Source organism: Aptenodytes forsteri, unplaced genomic scaffold (assembly GCF_000699145.1).
Source record: "Aptenodytes forsteri isolate BGI_AS27 unplaced genomic scaffold, ASM69914v1 Scaffold211, whole genome shotgun sequence".
In the NCBI taxonomy this organism is placed as follows: domain Eukaryota; kingdom Metazoa; phylum Chordata; class Aves; order Sphenisciformes; family Spheniscidae; genus Aptenodytes; species Aptenodytes forsteri.
In genome coordinates this window covers 414734-433468 of record NW_008795246.1, presented here as the reverse complement: position 1 = coordinate 433468, position 18735 = coordinate 414734, and the positions used below count along the sequence as shown (strand labels likewise).

At 42.9% G+C, this 18735-nt stretch overlaps 1 protein-coding gene across 1 annotated transcript in view; it reads left to right on the top strand.

Moving 5' to 3' along the window:
• SNX30 (sorting nexin family member 30) overlaps nt 1-18735 on the top strand; it is a 46485-nt gene that overhangs the window by 19855 nt on the left and 7895 nt on the right. Inside the window, exons 2-6 of the mRNA XM_009278778.2 lie at nt 796-984; nt 7260-7370; nt 11075-11233; nt 13620-13815; nt 14468-14667. Coding sequence (XP_009277053.2) covers nt 796-984; nt 7260-7370; nt 11075-11233; nt 13620-13815; nt 14468-14667 — 855 coding nt within the window. The remainder of the gene's footprint in view (nt 1-795; nt 985-7259; nt 7371-11074; nt 11234-13619; nt 13816-14467; nt 14668-18735) is intronic.

Genomic DNA, 18735 nt, shown 5'->3' with positions numbered 1-18735 from the left:
CGCTGAGTCAGTGTCAAGGAATTACAGACTTCCCAAACCCTTGTTTGTCTCTTCCTAAAATAGCCACTTGCTGATTCTTTTAGCCTCTGTCTTCCCTAGGCACTGCATGATACTCTTGGAGTTGGGAGGATGGGAATGAGGACCTCTCTGACCAAAACACAGTGTTTTCATTGGCATTAGGACTCCAAAAAGGAGGTGTGCATAGACACTGGTGCTAGAGTGTGATCTGTGACTGTCCTGTAGTGCAGTGATGGCAATTCAGTCTGACTGCTGTCAACATGTTTGGAAGTTAATGGACTGGATGGGAAGCCTCTGATACAAGTTTGGAGACTCCTATAGTAGAGGAAGGAGGGCAGAGGTGAAGGCTGACTGCGTTCCAGTCAACTGAACTGTTGCCACTTTGCCTGAAGCCTGTCTTATAAGTAGGTCTCTTGATTTGCCTAGCTGTTTTGTTTTCAGAGTCTAAGTTGGTTCTGCCTCACCAGGAACAGTTGGTTCAGCAGTACTTCTACTTCCTCACGGATAGAAACCAGGTTGCGCCATGCTAAGGGGAGGTATGGTGGTAATGTGCTTTCTCTTCAACTTGTGGAACAGTAGAACAACCTAATGCTCAAAGCCCAGACCTTAGGGGATTGCCCAGGTGTCCTGGAAAAGGGTGATCCTTGGAGCTGCTGAAATAAATAGCCCTTGTAATATATCAGTGAAGCTTGTCAATAACATCTTAGAGAATACTGTGCTTTACAGTGAATCTGTTCACTTATTAAAAACCTGCTGCTTTTTTCCTTTCCAATACAGGATCTCAGTCTACCCAATGGCACACCTGTGGACACTTCTAGCCCAGCCTCCTCCTCATCTCTCCTCAACAGACTGCAGCTGGATGATGACTTGGATGGAGAAACTAGAGACCTCTTTGTTACTGTTGATGATCCCAAAAAACACGTGTGCACAATGGAGACATATATCACATACAGGGTTACAACAAAGGTACAAAGCAACGTTCTCCTTTCCTAGTACTTTTTTCTTTGGGGAGTTGTTTTTTAGGGCATGTTCTGGACATCTATGTCTTGCATTGTATTCCCTTATCTTAAGGACAAGAACTTAGTGTCTTTCAGTACCTTGTGAACGTGTTGAAGGTGTGACTTCTTTTAGCGGAACTGTTACTACTTCAGTATATGAAACTACGCAAAACTTTTAACATGTCAGCTTAGTTTTTTGTCTCTGACTCTTAAATAGAACTGTTTGTAAACTTGCAAGGCCAGTTTCTTTCATTAACTTGAAAGTTTGTTCATATAAAGTAATCTGACACCGATTTGGTTTGAGTTACCTCCCCTGAAGGGGAATGTGCCTTGTTGTTGATTCACTGTTAATCATCTCACATTTTGTGTCTTTCCTTTTCTGAAATGCTTTAAGCTTGTTGCTTAAGTGTTTACCACACTTCCTCTATCAGCCACTTACCTAAATCATAATCTTGATGTTCAGCTGCAAACTAGCTTCCATGCAGTTGTTGGTACAGAAGGCTGTATAGCTGCTGCTAAAACTAAGTAGCCTAAGAATGCTACTGCCTACCAAAAGAAATATGCTAGAGATTTTTTCAGCATGTGTTGTAGTTCAATCATTAATGCAATCTAATTACACTAATAGGAAAAGTGAGCTGAAAAGTCTGCTGCACTCACAACTGGAATGTTGATTTCTGTTAACTAGCTCATTCTCATTAGCATCAGCTCCTAGGCGACCTTGACATCTGTTTTGGGCACTTGTAGTTACCTAAGGCAAAAAGTGTTCACTAACATCACTAGGAATATACTTGATCCACTTGTCCAAAAAGATTAACATTCCTCTGGCCTACTTAAATGGCACTGTATCCTGGAGACAATATTTTCATTTGCGATAAGGAAGCCTTCACAGGTAATTCTTTTCAAAATGTCTAGTCCAAAGTTCTGCTTTCAGGCCGCACAGGAGAAAATGCGGTTTCTCTAAAATAGTAGCTTCCTCCTACTGCACACTTAAGTAGGCCTGTCATTCTTTGTTGCTCTAAGTGTCATAATCTTGCAAGAAATGCTGTATCTTAACTACGAGAAAATGCTAAGAAGTATTATAGGAGACTTTTCTATGTGGAGCAACTTAGCGTTCAGCTGTTACACAATCGGAAGGAATAGGAAGCACAAAATGAGATGCAGCTTTCCACAGGCAAATGGCTAAAATTGGCTAAAGTTATTTCTCCCTTAAATTAAGACCCGATTATTCTGTCAAGATAAAATATCTCTACGCAGTGGCACCCTAACAATGTTCCTCTGCTTGGAAACCTGTGTTCGTACAAGGGTTCCCTTCCTTCTTAAAGCAGAACTCTGGAACGTCAGTAAGGTATGTACCGTATTTAGATGAGACGTATTAACCAACAGTGTCTCTTTTTAAATTGAAAAAACCTCATTCTGTACTTCTGATTTTGCATATCTACCTACCTGTCTGTTAATACTTGTTTTATTTGGCATCTCATTGTAGCACATAAATCTGCTGTATCATAGCATTACAATACTATTGTGAAACAGTGCATAACTTATTCTTATCAATCACCATGAAAGCCTCACCTCTTCGGGTTTATTATTCTTGTAAACTTCTGGCTAACCTCTAGGGTCAGCACCTCTAGCACTATCTACCATTGTTTAAAAAAAGACTGTTTAGAAGACTAACAGTATTAATGGTCTGACTCATTCTTGCCCTACAAACAAGGCCTCTTCGATGCCAAGCTAGTTGTCCAATCATCCATTGTAGCTGAAAGCAGTAATTAAACATGGCAAAAAAGCTGCACAGGAATAATCCCTAGACAGTGATGAGGATCAGTGTTGGTGCTTGCACCTCCAGGTTGTAGATCAAAGTTCTATAGCAGACCTTGCTCCTGTCATCAGTGTAAGGCCATACCTTCCCACCGCCTCTTTTGCAGTCTTGCATGACAGGGGTTTGAGACCTGTAAAGGACTGAAAGGGTCCCTGTGGTGGCTCTGGGTGAGGAAGCAGGGATGGCTGCTTTTTTTTTCTTTCTCCACTGAAGAATGCTACTGGAACCTCAAAGGTTTGCATAAACATAGGTCCTAGAATGAGTTACGCTGAAGACTTCCTTGCTGTGAAAAGCAGCATCAGTAGGTGGAAGAGGGGAATGTAATTGCTAGCGCTGTAATGTGCGCTTGTGGCCGTGACTGGACACCACTGTAGGGAAGAGTGTAACCTGACCACAGGCTTGGTTTTGTGTTGTGTGGTTTTTTCTTTCTTTAGAAAAGTCCTTCGTTGTAACAGCAAAAAAGAGAAGTCTTGCAGTACGCCCCAGACTTCTCATTTACTGATACCTTTGTCAGAAGGTGGGGGTGGCTGAGGAAGGGTCCAAAACATTTGGTCCAAAACAATGGCTTGCTTCTTAGGGAAGCTGAGAAGAAAGCTTAGAGTTTACTTGGTCCTGCTTGTGCCCCTGCTTTCACAGCTTCCTGGTAAGAGCCAGGTAGCATTCCCCAGCCTGTCTTCTGGATGAACACGTTTAAAGAACATAATGGGAATCCCCGAAATAATGGGGACAGTGATTCAGACCTGGCTCTCTTGACTCTTGCATACCCTGTTTTCTTCTTGCTAACAGCAGTTTTCTTATACAGGGAGGCTAGTGAAACCAAAAAGGTGGGTGAAACTTGTGCTGGAACTTAGCTGGTCTTGACTGTGATGATTGAAGTGTCTCAGGTGTTCTTGATGATACACCTTTGTGCTCTTTAGATAGACCACTGTGCACTCTAGAGGGATTTTATCAAGCAGATCTTTCTGAGGAGGGAGGGAGGGGGAAAATAAAGCTTACCCTTATGTTATGTAGTCATCTCTCCTGAGGGAAACATAAGTAAGTGTACTTCTAACTTCACTTTTGTTGTACTTTCTAGGATGGCAAGGCCTTCTCCTGTGCCTTTTCCCATGGAGGTCTGAACAGCTGTGTGCCGTTCCTCAGAGTCATGCAGTTGCTCTTCAGGCTTGAAGGGAGAGGCTTTCAAACCAGTCAATACTGAAGTGGAGGTCTTGTTTTCTGTTCCCTGTCCTCCTCCTCCTGCTTCCAGTGCATGCATTGGGTAGATTACCTGAGCACATGAAACAGCTTGATCCCTAGAGAGGAGCAGGTGTAAGTGCTATGATCTCTTTTTCAAACAGGCTAAACTATTTGAGACAAACAAAACTATGAACTGCTAAGAACACCAACCTTGCTCCCTTCCCCCCGCTGCCATTCTCCTCTTTTTCTAGTTGAAGATTTTGCCCCAAACTTAAGTAGTAACATGGAGGGGAATCCACAATCGGGTATAGTGAGTAAGAGACTAGAACTAGGGCACAAAAATACTTTCACATAGTCATCACAGGCTAGCTTTAGGTTTGGCTGCCAGCTCCTTTCAAGAAAGACAAGTATCTTACACAACACCAAGACTTGGTGACTGCCTTAATATTGCCTCAAGTCAAAACTATTCCAACAACAGAGGTAAAAGTGTCTGTAACCCCGCCTGCTTTCCAGCAAGTAAAACTGAGCCCAGAATACTGCAGTGCTGACTTAGTGGAACTGTGCTGGAGTCTTCAATAAATGCCTGGAAATGTCTAGCCCATTATTTTTGGGAGGTTGAGATCTGCCACATAAGTTTCTCAGCTTCCTTTGGGAGAGACATGCGTCCTGGCAAGATGAGATTTATGGATCCTACTGAGAAAGCAGGAGGAATTCAACTGTGTCAAAACCACAGACATTTCACTTGCCGTCTCTGGACAGTGGCAAGACCCTCTTCCCTTTTGCGTGCAGTCTGGAAAAAATAACTCGTGCTAAGCTAATGAACGGTTTGATCTGAGATCCAAATTCTTTCAGCGTTAGTGAGGTGTCGTTAAAACCTTGAAGGGTCCTTACGTTCTGTCCAAATAGTCTTTGAAAAGCTTATTTGCTGTCTAGATTTGACAGCCTGTACAGCAAACTCTGAAATGCTGATGACTGTGATGTATTTCATCTGCCTCCCTCTGAGGAGCAAAACCTGATGTACGGAAAACTTTGCAAATCTGCTTGTGATGTAAAGGCAGCAGGAGCGGTTTGCTAGAGATAAACGATAACTAATGCAAAGTTTGCACACTGGGACTTACCCTGCTTTCCTACTTCTAGACTAAATAGTACCTATACAGCTTTCCTTAACTGTTAGGAGAATACTGGTTAATAAGGTTCTCAGCGCTAACAGATAGGAGACTTTACCTTCATCTTCATGCTACAGGATAAGACACTGTAGTGTGTATACATCCTGATTACTCTCACTCACTGTCTAATCTCTTTTAAGAGGCCTTTGCCCAGTGACAGCCAGTTCACAAAAGCTCTCCCTACTACTAAATCATTACTTTTTTTTTATTTCGGATCATTTCCTGCAAGGCTGAGGTATAGCTGCCCTATTAACAGAGCAAAGTAGTCAGCACTGCTGGCTGATGAGGGCTGTCTACATGTGCGCGAATTATTTTGTTCTAGCGTAATGCCGTTTAGTCTCTTACTCAAAACAAGTGAAAATGGTTCATATGAAGTCTCAGAAGTTTAATTTATAGTGTGGCACTCTAACACATTAAATAAGCTGGTGTTACTCTGAGGTGTAGCTGAGTAGAGCACAAATCCACAGTGGATATCTAGGTCTTGGTATTCCCTCATCTACAAATACAACTGCTCCATTGGTGAGCATTCATTATGTTAGTCCATGGACTAATGTGTATCTCTTACCATAGCGAGCAGGTCAAAGGAGGGAGGAGGTGATCTTGATGTCGTCTTTTCTGTCTCTCTATGCCTGCCTTTTCTAGAAACCAAACTATTTCATAGGTGATATCACATTAGCACACTGTTTATAGTATACTAGAGCTACTGTTCTGTTGATAGCGTGTTAAGGCTGATGGCTTCTCCCTAGAAAGAGATTTCTGGCATAGAACTTGTATGGGATCCCCAGTGGGGACAGGTGGGAGTAACGTGCAGTAACTGAAAAGTTGGAGCCATCCAGAGAGCAGGTGAAGAGGTGGATTGCATTTAAAGGCTGCTGCTCGGCTCTCTCCAAATATGTGGCAACTGCTCTCAGTCTGGAAGTAAATACAAAATCTCTGCTGGAATTTAGCAGGTGGTTGTAGTGACTAGGAGTAGCAAAGCAACCTAGTGCTGGACTCAGTGCCAGTTCAAAGCTAGGAGAGCTCATGCATTCCCCAGAATGCAATGGTTTTGATGTCTAGCTGTAAACATGTAGCGTGCTGGCGCTGCAGCATCACCTTTATTGCAAGATGGTCTTGATGCCGCAAGTAACCAAGTATAGCTCTCTAGGCTTCTCTGTGAGCTGTGCTTCTCAGTGGGACATAATGATAAGGGCCATCTACCTTCCAATCAGGGCTATAGCAATACCAGGCTCCTTAGCAGAGACTCCTAGTTGGCACACAGTTTCATTAGTGCTTTTAGGCAGTTGCAATACATGCTGTGCAAGTAGCCCCATGCAGTCAGCTTTCCAGGCTATGGACTGTTCAAGGACTGAATAAAACATTTGCCAGCAGTTTCTCTGTGTACTTACCTTCTGTCTCAAACCTGTAATGGCAAGTTTAACTCCTTGCCCTAAAGAATGGAAACTTAACTTAATGTACTGATATCTCTAATCAGGCATACACAAACTTAACGCAAACAAACTCATTTCTTCCTCTCAGAAATCAACAAAAACAGTCCTTTGGCAAACCTAGCAGTGGCTTATGTTTTAATCTTTCAGCCTTGAAGGAGTGTAATAAGCCTGTCACTTCTGGAATACGGGGCAGTGGTGAAACATTTTTCACCCATGATTAATGCACCTGATAGAATAAACAAGTCGTTAAATATCTTTGCTTTTAATTCTTGATGGCTAAAATAGTCTCATCCTTGGAAAGAAGATTTCGTACAGTCTTCCCTGCAAACTTGTAACTGCCAAGAGATTAACATGGTGCACAGTACTCTCCTCCCATAAAGCTTATCTGAGCACAACATGTAATAAAGTACAAATAGATATTAAGAACACATCAGCTCCAAGTAATCATTTTTCTTATTGCTGGCTTTCCCACTGCTGGAAAGGCCAGAGGACCTTTCTCTTATGCTGGCTGCAAACATGATTTTTGGGGATGGAGTCCCCGTGCAAGGCTTGTCTGGCCTCACCCTTGCCAGTGATGGCAGTACTGCATTTGCTGCTAAGCTCTGAAGTGAGGGGTTTCGGTACACACTAAGCATATCCTGTTATTCTTTTCCAGACCACACGAGCAGAGTTTGATTTGCCAGAGTATTCTGTCCGCCGGCGGTACCAAGACTTCGACTGGTTGAGAAACAAGCTGGAAGAGTCTCAGCCAACGCATCTCATTCCCGTAGGTAGTAAGCAAGAATCTGCTACTAAGGACAGTTCTGTATCTGTCTTCCAAGGGTGATATGTTGGTGATATATCTCTTTAGATTTAAGTACAGTACTTTGTTCTCTTCTAGTATTTAGATTTAAATATGGTACTTCATTCTCTTCTAGTCGAGTGGGAAGAGCTTCCCATTCTTGACTGATTATGAAGCTTATACTTTTCTTGGGTGGCACACCAGAGAGGTGAGCTTTGGCAGCCTCCTGTAGGGCAATATGCATGGTGGCTACATTTGTTGTGGCATAAATGGAATACGCTTCATCCATTTGTTCAATTATTACATCTAGATTTCTGAGTATCTGAGGCTTATGAAAAGCCATATAGGTACTTCAAGTCCTACTCTCAGTCAGTTTTCAGGATGGCCTTTTGAACTAGTTTCAAAGAGTATTTTAAAACTATTTGTGCTAACATTTAATAGCACAGACTTGCAAATCTTAGCCTCTGGCTTCGTAGCTATTTCATGCCTTCAGTAGGCAGAAGTTTAGCCAATGAGATAGCTAAACTACTGCACCCCTTCTTGTCACTGAAGCTGGCAGTCTGACCACCTTATGTGATACGAAGAGGTTGATACTGATCTTCAGCAGACTGTTTTTCATGCTGTAGAAGATGTGAAAAGGTAGGAAGCCCGTGAGATCACAATCAGCTCTTTTGAACAAAGAAATTCAAAAAGGCCTGTAGGAGGTGAATTGTTGGGGAACAGGAACACTGCTAGCATACCTTAGCTTGCCTGTCTGGGATGGGGGGAAAGTTTCTCTGCTCTCCCTCCCTCAGCAAGGGCTAAGTTATGTGAGAAGTACTCAGTTAGGCTGTTCCAGGGTAGAGAGCTATTTAAGCCCTTAATTTCTCTGGGAATTGCCTCTAAGTGGAATAATAGCTCAGTCTCTCAAAGATAAGAAATACTTCACAAAATCATGTGATGCCACTAACTGGCAGCAAATATGTTTACTGAGAGGTAGGGAGAAGAGGAGAGAGAGCGCGTGAGCTTGCTGGGGTAAGGTGGAGACATGAGATGAATGTGTTTAGCTGCCCAGACCCTCTTTTCTCCCTCCCCATTCTCTGAACAGCTGGAACTATCGAGGTTAAGCTTCTACAGATTCTTGAGTGTACTAACAGGCTGCCAGTCCTGCCTGAAGGCTGCAAGGCAATAAATAATAGTCTAGTAGCAGAAGGTGAGTCACAGCCATGGAATCAAGCTGCTTTGCTGTGACCTGGAATTCGTTGCACACAGAACAGCAAATTTGGCACAAGTGGCTCTAATATTGGACATGAAACTGGCTGCAGAACAAGGCAATCTCTTAAGTGTCTCTCTCCTAGAAAATCTGGAAGCATAAGGATGCGCTGCCCTCTTTTGTCTGTCTATGCACAAGTTAGCAGTTACGGAATTTCCTGTTAATCTCCTCCATGCAGTGATATGGCGGGGAGATTGCTGAATGATTTATGTGTTTATTGCCTAGAAGTAGATGGGGAATAGAAGCTAAAGGCAGTTTCAGGTGCACGGTGACTCAAGTGTGTTCTGAAAGGATGTTTCAAGCCAATCTGAGAGTATCTGTATTTGTAACTGGAGATACCTCAATCCCTGGAGGCCTTCTGTCTAACAAAATACCAAAAGGGGATTGTCTTCCTAATCTCGGTATAGTGACTGTGCCTAAAATCTTCCTGTAACAAATGATGTGTCTTCTCAGTGCAGCGAGCCCAAACTTAGGAGCCCAAACTAAACTGAATATGGGTTCCTCTTAATCTCTTTGGTTACTGAATTTTTCTTTTTTTAAACGATCTGAGACTTATTCTAATCTGTTCTTTCAAACAACAGTAAAAATGCTCTCAGATCTGTCTCTAGACTAGAAAGATAAGCCGAACATGGCCCAGGATCTTGTCTTTGGATGGTGACGTTTGGATACTTGAAACCATTTTTGACTGCAGTGAACTCTGTTCACATGTCACAGCAGGGAAAAGTAGACTATTAAGCTGGAAGACTATAAGATAGATAAGTAACACACAGTTGCTAGCTGTGTGTACTGACTACACACGGTGGGATGGACCTCCAAAGGCCTAAAATGTAAAGGACTATAACTACTGCTATAGATAAAACCAGGTTAAATGGCAGAAGTCTCTGTAATAGAGGTGCACCCTTCTGTGTGTCTCAAATGCTCAAACTTTAGTGATTATTCAGGCCAGTTTGCATGTGTTTGGTTGAACTAGGGTTCTTTAAACTAGTCTTCCAGCTTGTCCTTTTCTTCCTGCCTGTGGTGCTGAGGTAGTGACTTCCCAAAGTAGAGAGTCCCAGCTAAAGCTTACAAAGCAAGGGAAGAGAGCTTCCTCCTCCCTGAAGACTACTGCACTAAGCATTAGTCTTCTGAAGAAGTCTAATTAGAGTGTACCTTACACTGGTTTAACTAGAATGACTGATCTGAATGCTAAGCTTAATAAGAGAAGTCTTAAATTATAAGAACTAAATATAGTGGTCAAAATGTAGCTGTGTTGCGGCTAAGTCATTCTGGCTGGGTTTTTTAGGAGGTGCAACCTTCATGTACATCGCACATCAGCTAGGGTATGATGGGAAAGGCATATGCATACACGATTTTTTTTCTTTTATTACTTTTGTCACAGATTTCAGGTGACAAAGACTCTTTGCAGAGGAGAATCCTGATTCCTGAATTGGGTGAAAGTGGATGTCATTGCTAGCCTAAGAGTAAGCAGATTATCTGTGTAGGCAGACTGTTTCACAAGAATAAAATGCAAAGCACAATTTTAAAACTGGTGTTAATCTTAGAGTCCATGCTGTCCAGAGAGAACAAAGGCAGATCTAGTGGTAGAGCTGTGACTAACCATGCTGAAGCTTGAAGAGTTATCTTCCATCTGAAGCAGTACTTGGCATTCTGGAGTGTAAGTGTAACAGGAGGGACTGCAGAACTAGCGAGTCTGGAGGCAGACTTGGGCTTACATGTTAAGCTGAACTGCGGAGATGAACTGGTGGAGTTGAAATAGGAGTAAGATGAAAGAGTAGGTATGTTGGCAGACCTCTGTCACTTATACAAACATGCTCAGGAATGCTGGCTATGAGATGACTGAGTGTGCAAGTGCTTCAGGAAGGCTCCACTACTTGACCATTTGCTGTGTCAAGCCTGCTTGTCTGTCTTTGCTCAGTGTGGTGCTATCACTAAGACTATCAGCCCTCCACAGAAGGGCCTTATCCAGGAGCTCTAAATTGTTCAGAATGTGGGGGAAAAGAGTAAGTAGAATTGTTAAATTTTCTGAGTTTCCTTGGACTGAGCAGCCTTGCTTCAACATCAGGGGGTGTGTGTGCACGCATTGCTGAAGTGAATAGTGTGCAGCTCCACTGGCATCTCCTTTAGAGCTGGAGCTTGAACGTGGATAGCAGTAGGGGGAACACCATAAGCTATGCTAGAAGTAGTTAGTGTGAGTACTGTCTCGGCTTCACTGGTGTGGCTCTCAGCTGAAGCCACTCAGTAGAATTGCTAGCTTTAGGCCAGACCAGCTAAAGGGTGATTCAGAGCAGGGCTTGCATCCCATCTGATGTATGTTTCCTGTTAGCAAACATAACATTTGAGTTCTTAAGACTGGAGTTTGATTGCTTTGTATGTTTCCAAATAGCAGAAGCAAGTTTTTGGTCTTTTGAATCTTGTGCATTTTGCTTGTCTCTGACAGCCTCTTCCTGAGAAATTTGTGGTGAAGGGTGTTGTTGATCGCTTTTCTGAAGAGTTCGTGGAGACAAGGAGGAAAGCATTAGACAAATTCTTGAAGAGAATAACTGACCACCCAGTGCTTTCTTTTAATGAGCACTTCAACGTGTTTCTCACAGCCAAGGTAAGCCAGTAACTTCCAAACACAGTCATTGACAGGGACAACAGAACAGGCACCTTTTGCAGTCTCTTTTGAAATGAAGGTAAAAAGGCATTAATAAAGCTACATGCCTAGGTCAGAACTTCCCCTAAAATACCAGAGAGCTGTCGGTGACCCTGAACATTGTGTGTGACAGACCCCTGTGTGTGACAACCATACGGGTTCCCTTTGCTTGAAGGGAGGGGTGGTCTGCAGATTTACAAATTCAGTTCTCCAGACCTGATTGTTTTGTATCCCTGTGTCTAGAACATACTCCTCTGATGCAAGAGAGGTTCAGAACTCAGAAAATTGTAGACTTTGTAAAATCCTCTTTTGGGGAGGAGGGAGGTGGGGCAGGAGGAGACATCTCTCTTGCACAAAAGCTTGCAAATTTCTTGGCTTTTTTTCTTGTCTGTGCCTTCTATACTGCTTGCACTTGTTGCCCTCAAAACTAAGCGTGAAGACCTCATTCTTGTTTGTTCTTGGTCAACAGCTTCATGCTCATCTTCTGCATGACTCATCCAGCAACGGTGCAATCTTCTTTGACTGTCTTTTGAACTGCATTTTAAATAAGACTAGGAGGACCTACAGTCATGCTTGGGTTTGACCTGATACGTGAGGAGAGCTGTAAAAGCACATCTTTCCAATGTCACATTACGCTAGCTCACTCAAATGTGACACTTAATTTGAGCTCACTTCAGGCTCGTGCTCTGCTTGCTGGTAATGTGAGACTCGGTCTCCAGTTCCCTGTTTCCCCTCCATGGTGAACTTAGCTGCTGAAACAAGCCAGAAATGCAGAATTTGTTTAGCACCTTGATAGTTAAATGTCAGATAGCTTTGTTCTGCTTTTCAGCTGTCAAAGCATGATGCAACTTTCTTAGCTGCTTAGTTGTCTTCTCCCACCCCTGTAAAATGAATGATAAGGGCTTTATCCTCAGCCCTCGGCAGAGCTTGCCTTGAGAATACAGAGTATCCAGGGAGGCTGAGGGGAAAGGACGTGTGTTCTTCTGGCTGTCTCTAATGTTGGAACTTGCTGTATTGCAGCAGTGAGGTGTCAGTTCAGTGTGCTAGAACTTCAGAATTTAGTTAATGCAGAAGGTCATGAGACCACCTCCTGGTTGAAAAAGAGAAACCAACCTTTCTTCAAGTTCCCTGTTTGGACCAAGTAACACACCAGAATGCTCGAGAGAGTGAGTGAATAATTTTGAGTTGAAGGGTCTTTTTCTGATGCCTGCTTGCAGGTGGTGCTTAGGACAGGCAGAAAGCAAGAGTCAAGGAACCACTGCATTTAAATGCAAACATAATTCAAAATTATAGCAGCTGCTAAGTCAGGTTGTCTTAATCAGACTTAGGTTTGATTTATACATAAGTACTTGGAAAGAATACCATAGTACATGTTTTGAAGATGGCTGTTGTTCTTTTTTTTTAAAGAACACTTAAGCTTTTAGTCTAGTCTGTAATACCATGTCTTGATTCTTGACCTCTACAGGTCTACTTGGTTTGAAAACATCTCTTCCTCAGGCTGTGTAGGATAACCTAGTTGTAGCTCTTAAGCCTGTTTTGAGATGTTGAATAGTGACCCCTGCTGGAAGGAGTAAAATGCAAAATGGACAGCATTTTGGCTGACTAAAAGCAGGGTTTTTTCTGCTGTGCTGTCAAGGTGAAATCCCCTGAAGATTGTAGGTAAACAACCTTGTTACCATAGGTTGTCTGAATGTTGATTTATGCACACGTGTAAAGCGTCGGCAAGGAAGTTTAAGCTTTCTGTGCAGGCAACATGGCTACATCTGACCCACCCTGAGCTGCAGTCTGACTTCCAGAGAAGCCGTGCTAGTCTCCTCATGCTGCGCTTTTTCTGTGTGCAGCCTTCCCCTGTCCCCTATCTGACCACACAACAGGTGTGAGGAGCCTGCTGACCAAATAGGCATGCAATGTGTAGCTCTGTACTAGGTCATCAGAGCCAGCTGGTGCATTTGCATAATACTGGTACTGTGGGCTATGACTTAAAAGTATGTGTGGATGAATGGCATGAACAGTATTGCTGGAAACAGAGCTGTTAATATCACTACTTACCTGGTGGCAGTACAGGAACATGGGAAAGTCTGGCCATATGCAAAGATGGACCACTTACTCATTGATAATGTACTTCATACGATTCCCCTGGATAGCTTATCTCCATCTAGAGGTAGTCTTGAAACTGTGCTCAGCTGTACAACTTGTACAAAGTGAGGTTTTGTCCAAGGCTACATGTCACATGTAAACTCTTGCCTTTGCAAGATTTGATCTTGAGTGGAAAGTATCCTTCACTGTATTAATCTTCCAACATGCAAGTAAAATATTTCTCAACTGTTGGGTTTTTTTAACTTCCTAGGATCTTAATGCCTACAAAAAGCAAGGAATGGCATTGCTGTCAAAGATGGGGGAGTCTGTCAAATACGTCACAGGAGGCTACAAATTAAGAAGTCGGCCACTGGAGTTTGCAGCCATTGGGGAGTATCTAGACACATTCTCTCTAAAGCTTGGTACCATTGACAGAATAGCGCAGCGGATTATCAAGGAACAGTTGGGTAAGGACACAAGGTCCTCTATCATAATACTTCAGTCTGAGTGCTCTGTATCTTGTTCTGGTTGATGGCATGACCAAGACAACTTACGTCAATGATTCTGGCCTGTAATGAGCCACACACAGAAAAATCTAATGCCTCTTGCAGATTTAAAACAGGCCCAAAGCCTAGCACAGTATCTTATCTTAGCTCAACTCTCCAAATATTTTTTAAAGTTGCTCTTGTTATACCAACCTACTTCCTTACTAGAGTTATTTTTGGAAATACTTTTGGGAGGCAGAAAAAACTGTAGATTCCATCTGGAAGAGTACAGATGGAATTCCTAGATTAAGATAACCTTTACAGACCTCTCTTAGCAGAGCCAAGTTTTACATATGTTTAAAAAAAATTACTTTGTCTACTGCACAGATGCAAGTGTCTTTGTACTGGAAGCTTGTAGGAATGGTCAGTTAAGCAGGAGGCAACTTGGACCTGTCACCTGTGCAGCCGTAGAACTCTGTCTGTTAAGATGCTAATGCAACACAAGACTTGACTCCTGGGGGAGTTAATGTTTGCCAAGCTTGGTGTATAGTTTCTCCTGTTTGGTGTGAGTGTTTGCAGATCTTTGTGCCTCACTCTTACTCTGTTAATCTACTTTTCCATCTGCCTTTTGCAGAATACTTGGTGGAACTACGAGAATACGGACCTGTTTATTCAACCTGGGGAGGGCTGGAGGTTGAGCTATCAGAGCCACTGGAAGGGGTGTCTGCCTGTATTGGGAACTGCTGCACAGCTCTCGAAGAACTCAGTGAAGACATGACAGAAGACTTCCTGCCTGTGCTTAGGGAATATATATTGTACTCGGAGTCGATGAAGGTAGAGAGCCCTGTGGCAGAAGACACTGTCATTGTGTTTGCATGGAACGATGTATCAGCGAGTTTGTTCTTTCTAACAGGGAGAAGGGTTGGTGGTGGGAAAAGTGGGGAAGTAAATAATACGTTAAGTAGGAGGATGTTTTCATAATCAAAACAAAACTAGGTATGTTTAGTAGCAGGGTGCTGCATGGGTAGCATTATCCATCCGCTCTGCTATTCAGTCAAGCTAAGGTCAGTAATGCTAGGGTGCACACAAAGCATTGAAGAGTTGCTCCTTCATTGGAATGGCAGGTGGTTACTCTATAGGAGACATCCTGTGGCTGCCTAGAATCTTCTCTTTGAATTGTTAGAAAGTCAGTGGTGGCTCAGCTCTTCACTACTGGGTCAGAGTCTGGCCCTGCAGAAAAGGTAGGATTAACAGCTTCTGTCACTTGTATGTAGCAGGGTTGGGTGGCTCCTTTTAGAACCACGTGACCAAATGACAGACACTGCTTCCTCTCTCATCCCCATACCCTAGGCAGGGTGTGTCTGTTGTAAAGTTCTCTTAAGTTCTGCATGCCAAGTAACTGCTTAAAGATGTTGTTCTGTGACTCTTAATCTCTCTAAGAACTTGATATCTTGCTGCTTATGCAGAAGTAATTAAAAACTGCACTGAAGTAGCTTTTTTCTCTTGAAGTTAAGGACCATTAGTAGTCAATCCCATTGCATAGGGAAAAGAATTACTGAGTTAACTGCACTGAAAACTGAAACCAAGGACTCTAGTTCAGCTGTTAGAGCTTTTCACCATATGCCCGTGGTACAGTACGTATTAGCATTCCCTCTATAAGGTACTAACAAACAAATTGCTTCTGAGGACTTTCCACTTGGAACAACTGTTACAAGGCTATGGTATGCACTCCTTTAGAGATGTAATAGCCTGTTCTAAACCTACAGTCTGAACATGGTAGTCCTTCTCCATCTTAATCTTAGTCATCCTCTACTTCTCAAACTGAGAATTGAAATGCTTGCAGATTTCTTTTCCCAGCTTCAGATGGCTAGTTGTATGGCTCCTGTCTTGCCTGGCTGAAGTATTCTTGCAGAAGTCTTTGCACTAATTCCTCGTGTATATTCTCTGCTTTCATAGTCATAGTATTGACCCCAGCATAAATGAGGTGCATTTTCTTTACAGGACTATTAACACCCAAGTATTGCTTGGAACACTCTGAGCTGTAGCTGGGAGCCTTGACCCAGGGTGTTCAGACTTATCCTTGTTCGGTAGGAAGGAGTGTGTGTGTGTACTTACAAATAAACAGAGCATGAGGCTAGTCGTTAAAGCTTTTAATCCAGAACATCTGGCTTTTGATGCTACAAATGCCACGGCCTACTGGAGATGGCATCTCCAGTGTCAAGCTGAGTTGAGAGGTGCTTTTCACAAATGTAGCAGGGGAAAAAAATTTTAAGCTAAAAAGCAAGGGTTTCTTCAGCTGAAGAGGTACTTCAGGTACAACAGGTACTCCTGTTGGCTTGGAGACTGCACTTAGTGTCTTTGCCATCATCTGACAAGAGGCCTTTTAGAATGGGGCTGTCTCCAAGCCAACAGGTAGTCTAGCTGCAGGTCTTTAATGCCACTCTCCCTGTGGTAAGTGGTGTTTAACTGCCTGAAGTACCTCTTCAGCTGAAGAAACCCTTGCTTTTTAGCTTAATTTTCAGACTGATGACTTGACTTCCTAGTGCCCTAAAGGTTTCACTCTTCCTGTCAGTTATTCTCTGGTAATGGACTGAACATATTCATTGTGTTGGTGCTTTGGAACTAGTTGGATCTAGAAACCACACTTGCAAAATAGCAGTTGATAGCAAATAAGGATTATGCTGCTTAGTGTCCAGCTTGGGCATCTCATTAGCTTTACTCTGTCTGAAAATCAAGAATAAAAACTATTGCTAGCCAAGGCAGACTGTTCCTATTTTCCTTCCCTCCCAAATACCAAAACTGAAATCTCTCAGGTCATACCAAGTGCAGTTTTCTTATGCTAGAAAATATTAGTCTGTTATTTCTTCAGTAAGCAGCTACAGAACTGTCTTTACAAACTCCACAAAATTGGGTAAGTAACTGTAAAGGAGGCTACTGCTGGAGTGTAAGAGGCTTTCTGCTGAAAGGGCTGTCCTCTTCACTAGCAGTGCAGTCCTATTCATCAGCTGCTGTGAGGCCTGCTTGTGAAATTAAAGTCTGTTTTGGTCTTTCAGAGCACAGCTTTTGGACAGGGTACTTGATGGAAGGTAGGTCTTTAGGTACTAGGAGTTCAGTGCAACCTTGATAGCTTTCTCTGTTGCACACTGTACCCTAGGTATAGGTATGGGAACTTGATTTGTAGAGCAATTTCTAGCTGGGTGAATGTCTCTCACAGTAAGAACTGCCAGGTTATCTTCGCTGTTTTAGAGATGAATGTTCACCTTAGTGTCTTCAGGAGCACTGTTATACCCAGCGAGGAGGCAGCCTGGGGGAACTGCACGTATGGAGGCAAAGCCCAGTAGTTCTGGTTGAAACAAATATTGGCTGACTCCAGGGAAGCCCCATCTCTGAGTTTGTTTGAAAGATTTGCAGAAGTGGGGAGAGGCTGGCATTGTGGGCACGAGTTAAAATGTGTGCTGGTAGTGTCTAGGAGAGACCTTTTCTAAAACACAGGCCATGTATGAGATGGCCAGACAATGTCTCAAATCCAGGTGCAGCGAGGCCCTTGTCAGCAAACGTGTGGTACCACATTTTTTGCGGTACGCTGGTGTTCCCCAGGGAGGCAAGTGCAGAGGACGAACTCCGCTCTACATAATTCAGTGCTGACATTAAAATGTTATATGAACTCCGTATGCTTAACACTGCCAGAAAGGCTTATCAGATGGTGCAATCCCCAGCTGTGTGCTTGGACATTACTTTTAATGCATATTGAAAGCAAGCACCACATGAATAGCTAACAGTCTCTCTAAAGGTGTGCAGTAAAGTAAATAAGGATCCTCTTGTGAGGTCTAGTCATAGTAGGAAGCTATGTGATGTGCAAATGGCATAGGATTGCAATTTGAGAAAGGAGGCTGATGGCAAACTCCTGAAGCTCCTTCAGAGATACGGGCCAAGGTGAAATGTTTCAACAGAATACAAAATGGAGAAGGACCCACCTCACTGAAAGCAAGCTAAGTCTTGCTTGTACAGGGACCAGTGGTTTAGTTCTGTCCCCAAAAAACTGAAATGTGATGTGTGAGGTTTTTTCTGTTTGGTGTTGGTTTCTTCCAACTTTTTAAAACTTTTTAAATTTTTTTCTTTATTTTTAATTTTTTTTTCTCTCTGAGGCCTTAACTAGTGGAAAGATTGCATGGGCTGTGGTAAGTCTGGGGATACTTGGTACAGAGCTTTTCGGAGGAGCTGCTGAAGCATTAATTAATGCATATGATCTACAACTGAGAAGAGATTGCCTGGAGGTGCCAGAGGCAACACTTCCTTTCACATAGGGGACAAGTGAAAGGGAAGGCAATATTTTTCTCATCACATACAGGTCAGCCATTAATGGATACTTAAAGCTGTATTCAGAAGCATATTGTTAATGGTCCACAGTGGATGGACTTGAGCACTTAAGGAGAAATAAGACACCTGCCCTTTGAATCTAGTCTGACGATACCTGTTAATCATTGACTACTCCTGGTACAGATCCAGCTTACTGCACTAACTCCAGGCTCCTAAAGGCTGAATGCAATTGCTGGAGGCAGTTGTTTTTCTGAGAAGAAATTTCAGTTGACTCAGGTTCAAGAGGCAATAGAAAGTAGAAATACCTGTTAAATCTCTCAGGCTTTTGTTGCATTGGTAACCTCAATCACTTAAGGGCTATTCCAGATAGTTACTTAGATTACAAAAGGAACGGGAATGTTGTGGCTTTTCAAGCAAACACAACCAATGGCATGCTTGCTTGCATCCCTTTGGGGACAAAAGGGAGGGTTAAGCTGTTGAAGGTGAATTTTTCAGTTTTGCCTAAATTAATAGCAACTTTGTGGATGGGGTGCCAGTCCCTTTTATCATGGACTGCGGTTTGTAAGAATATCGATTGCAACGTCT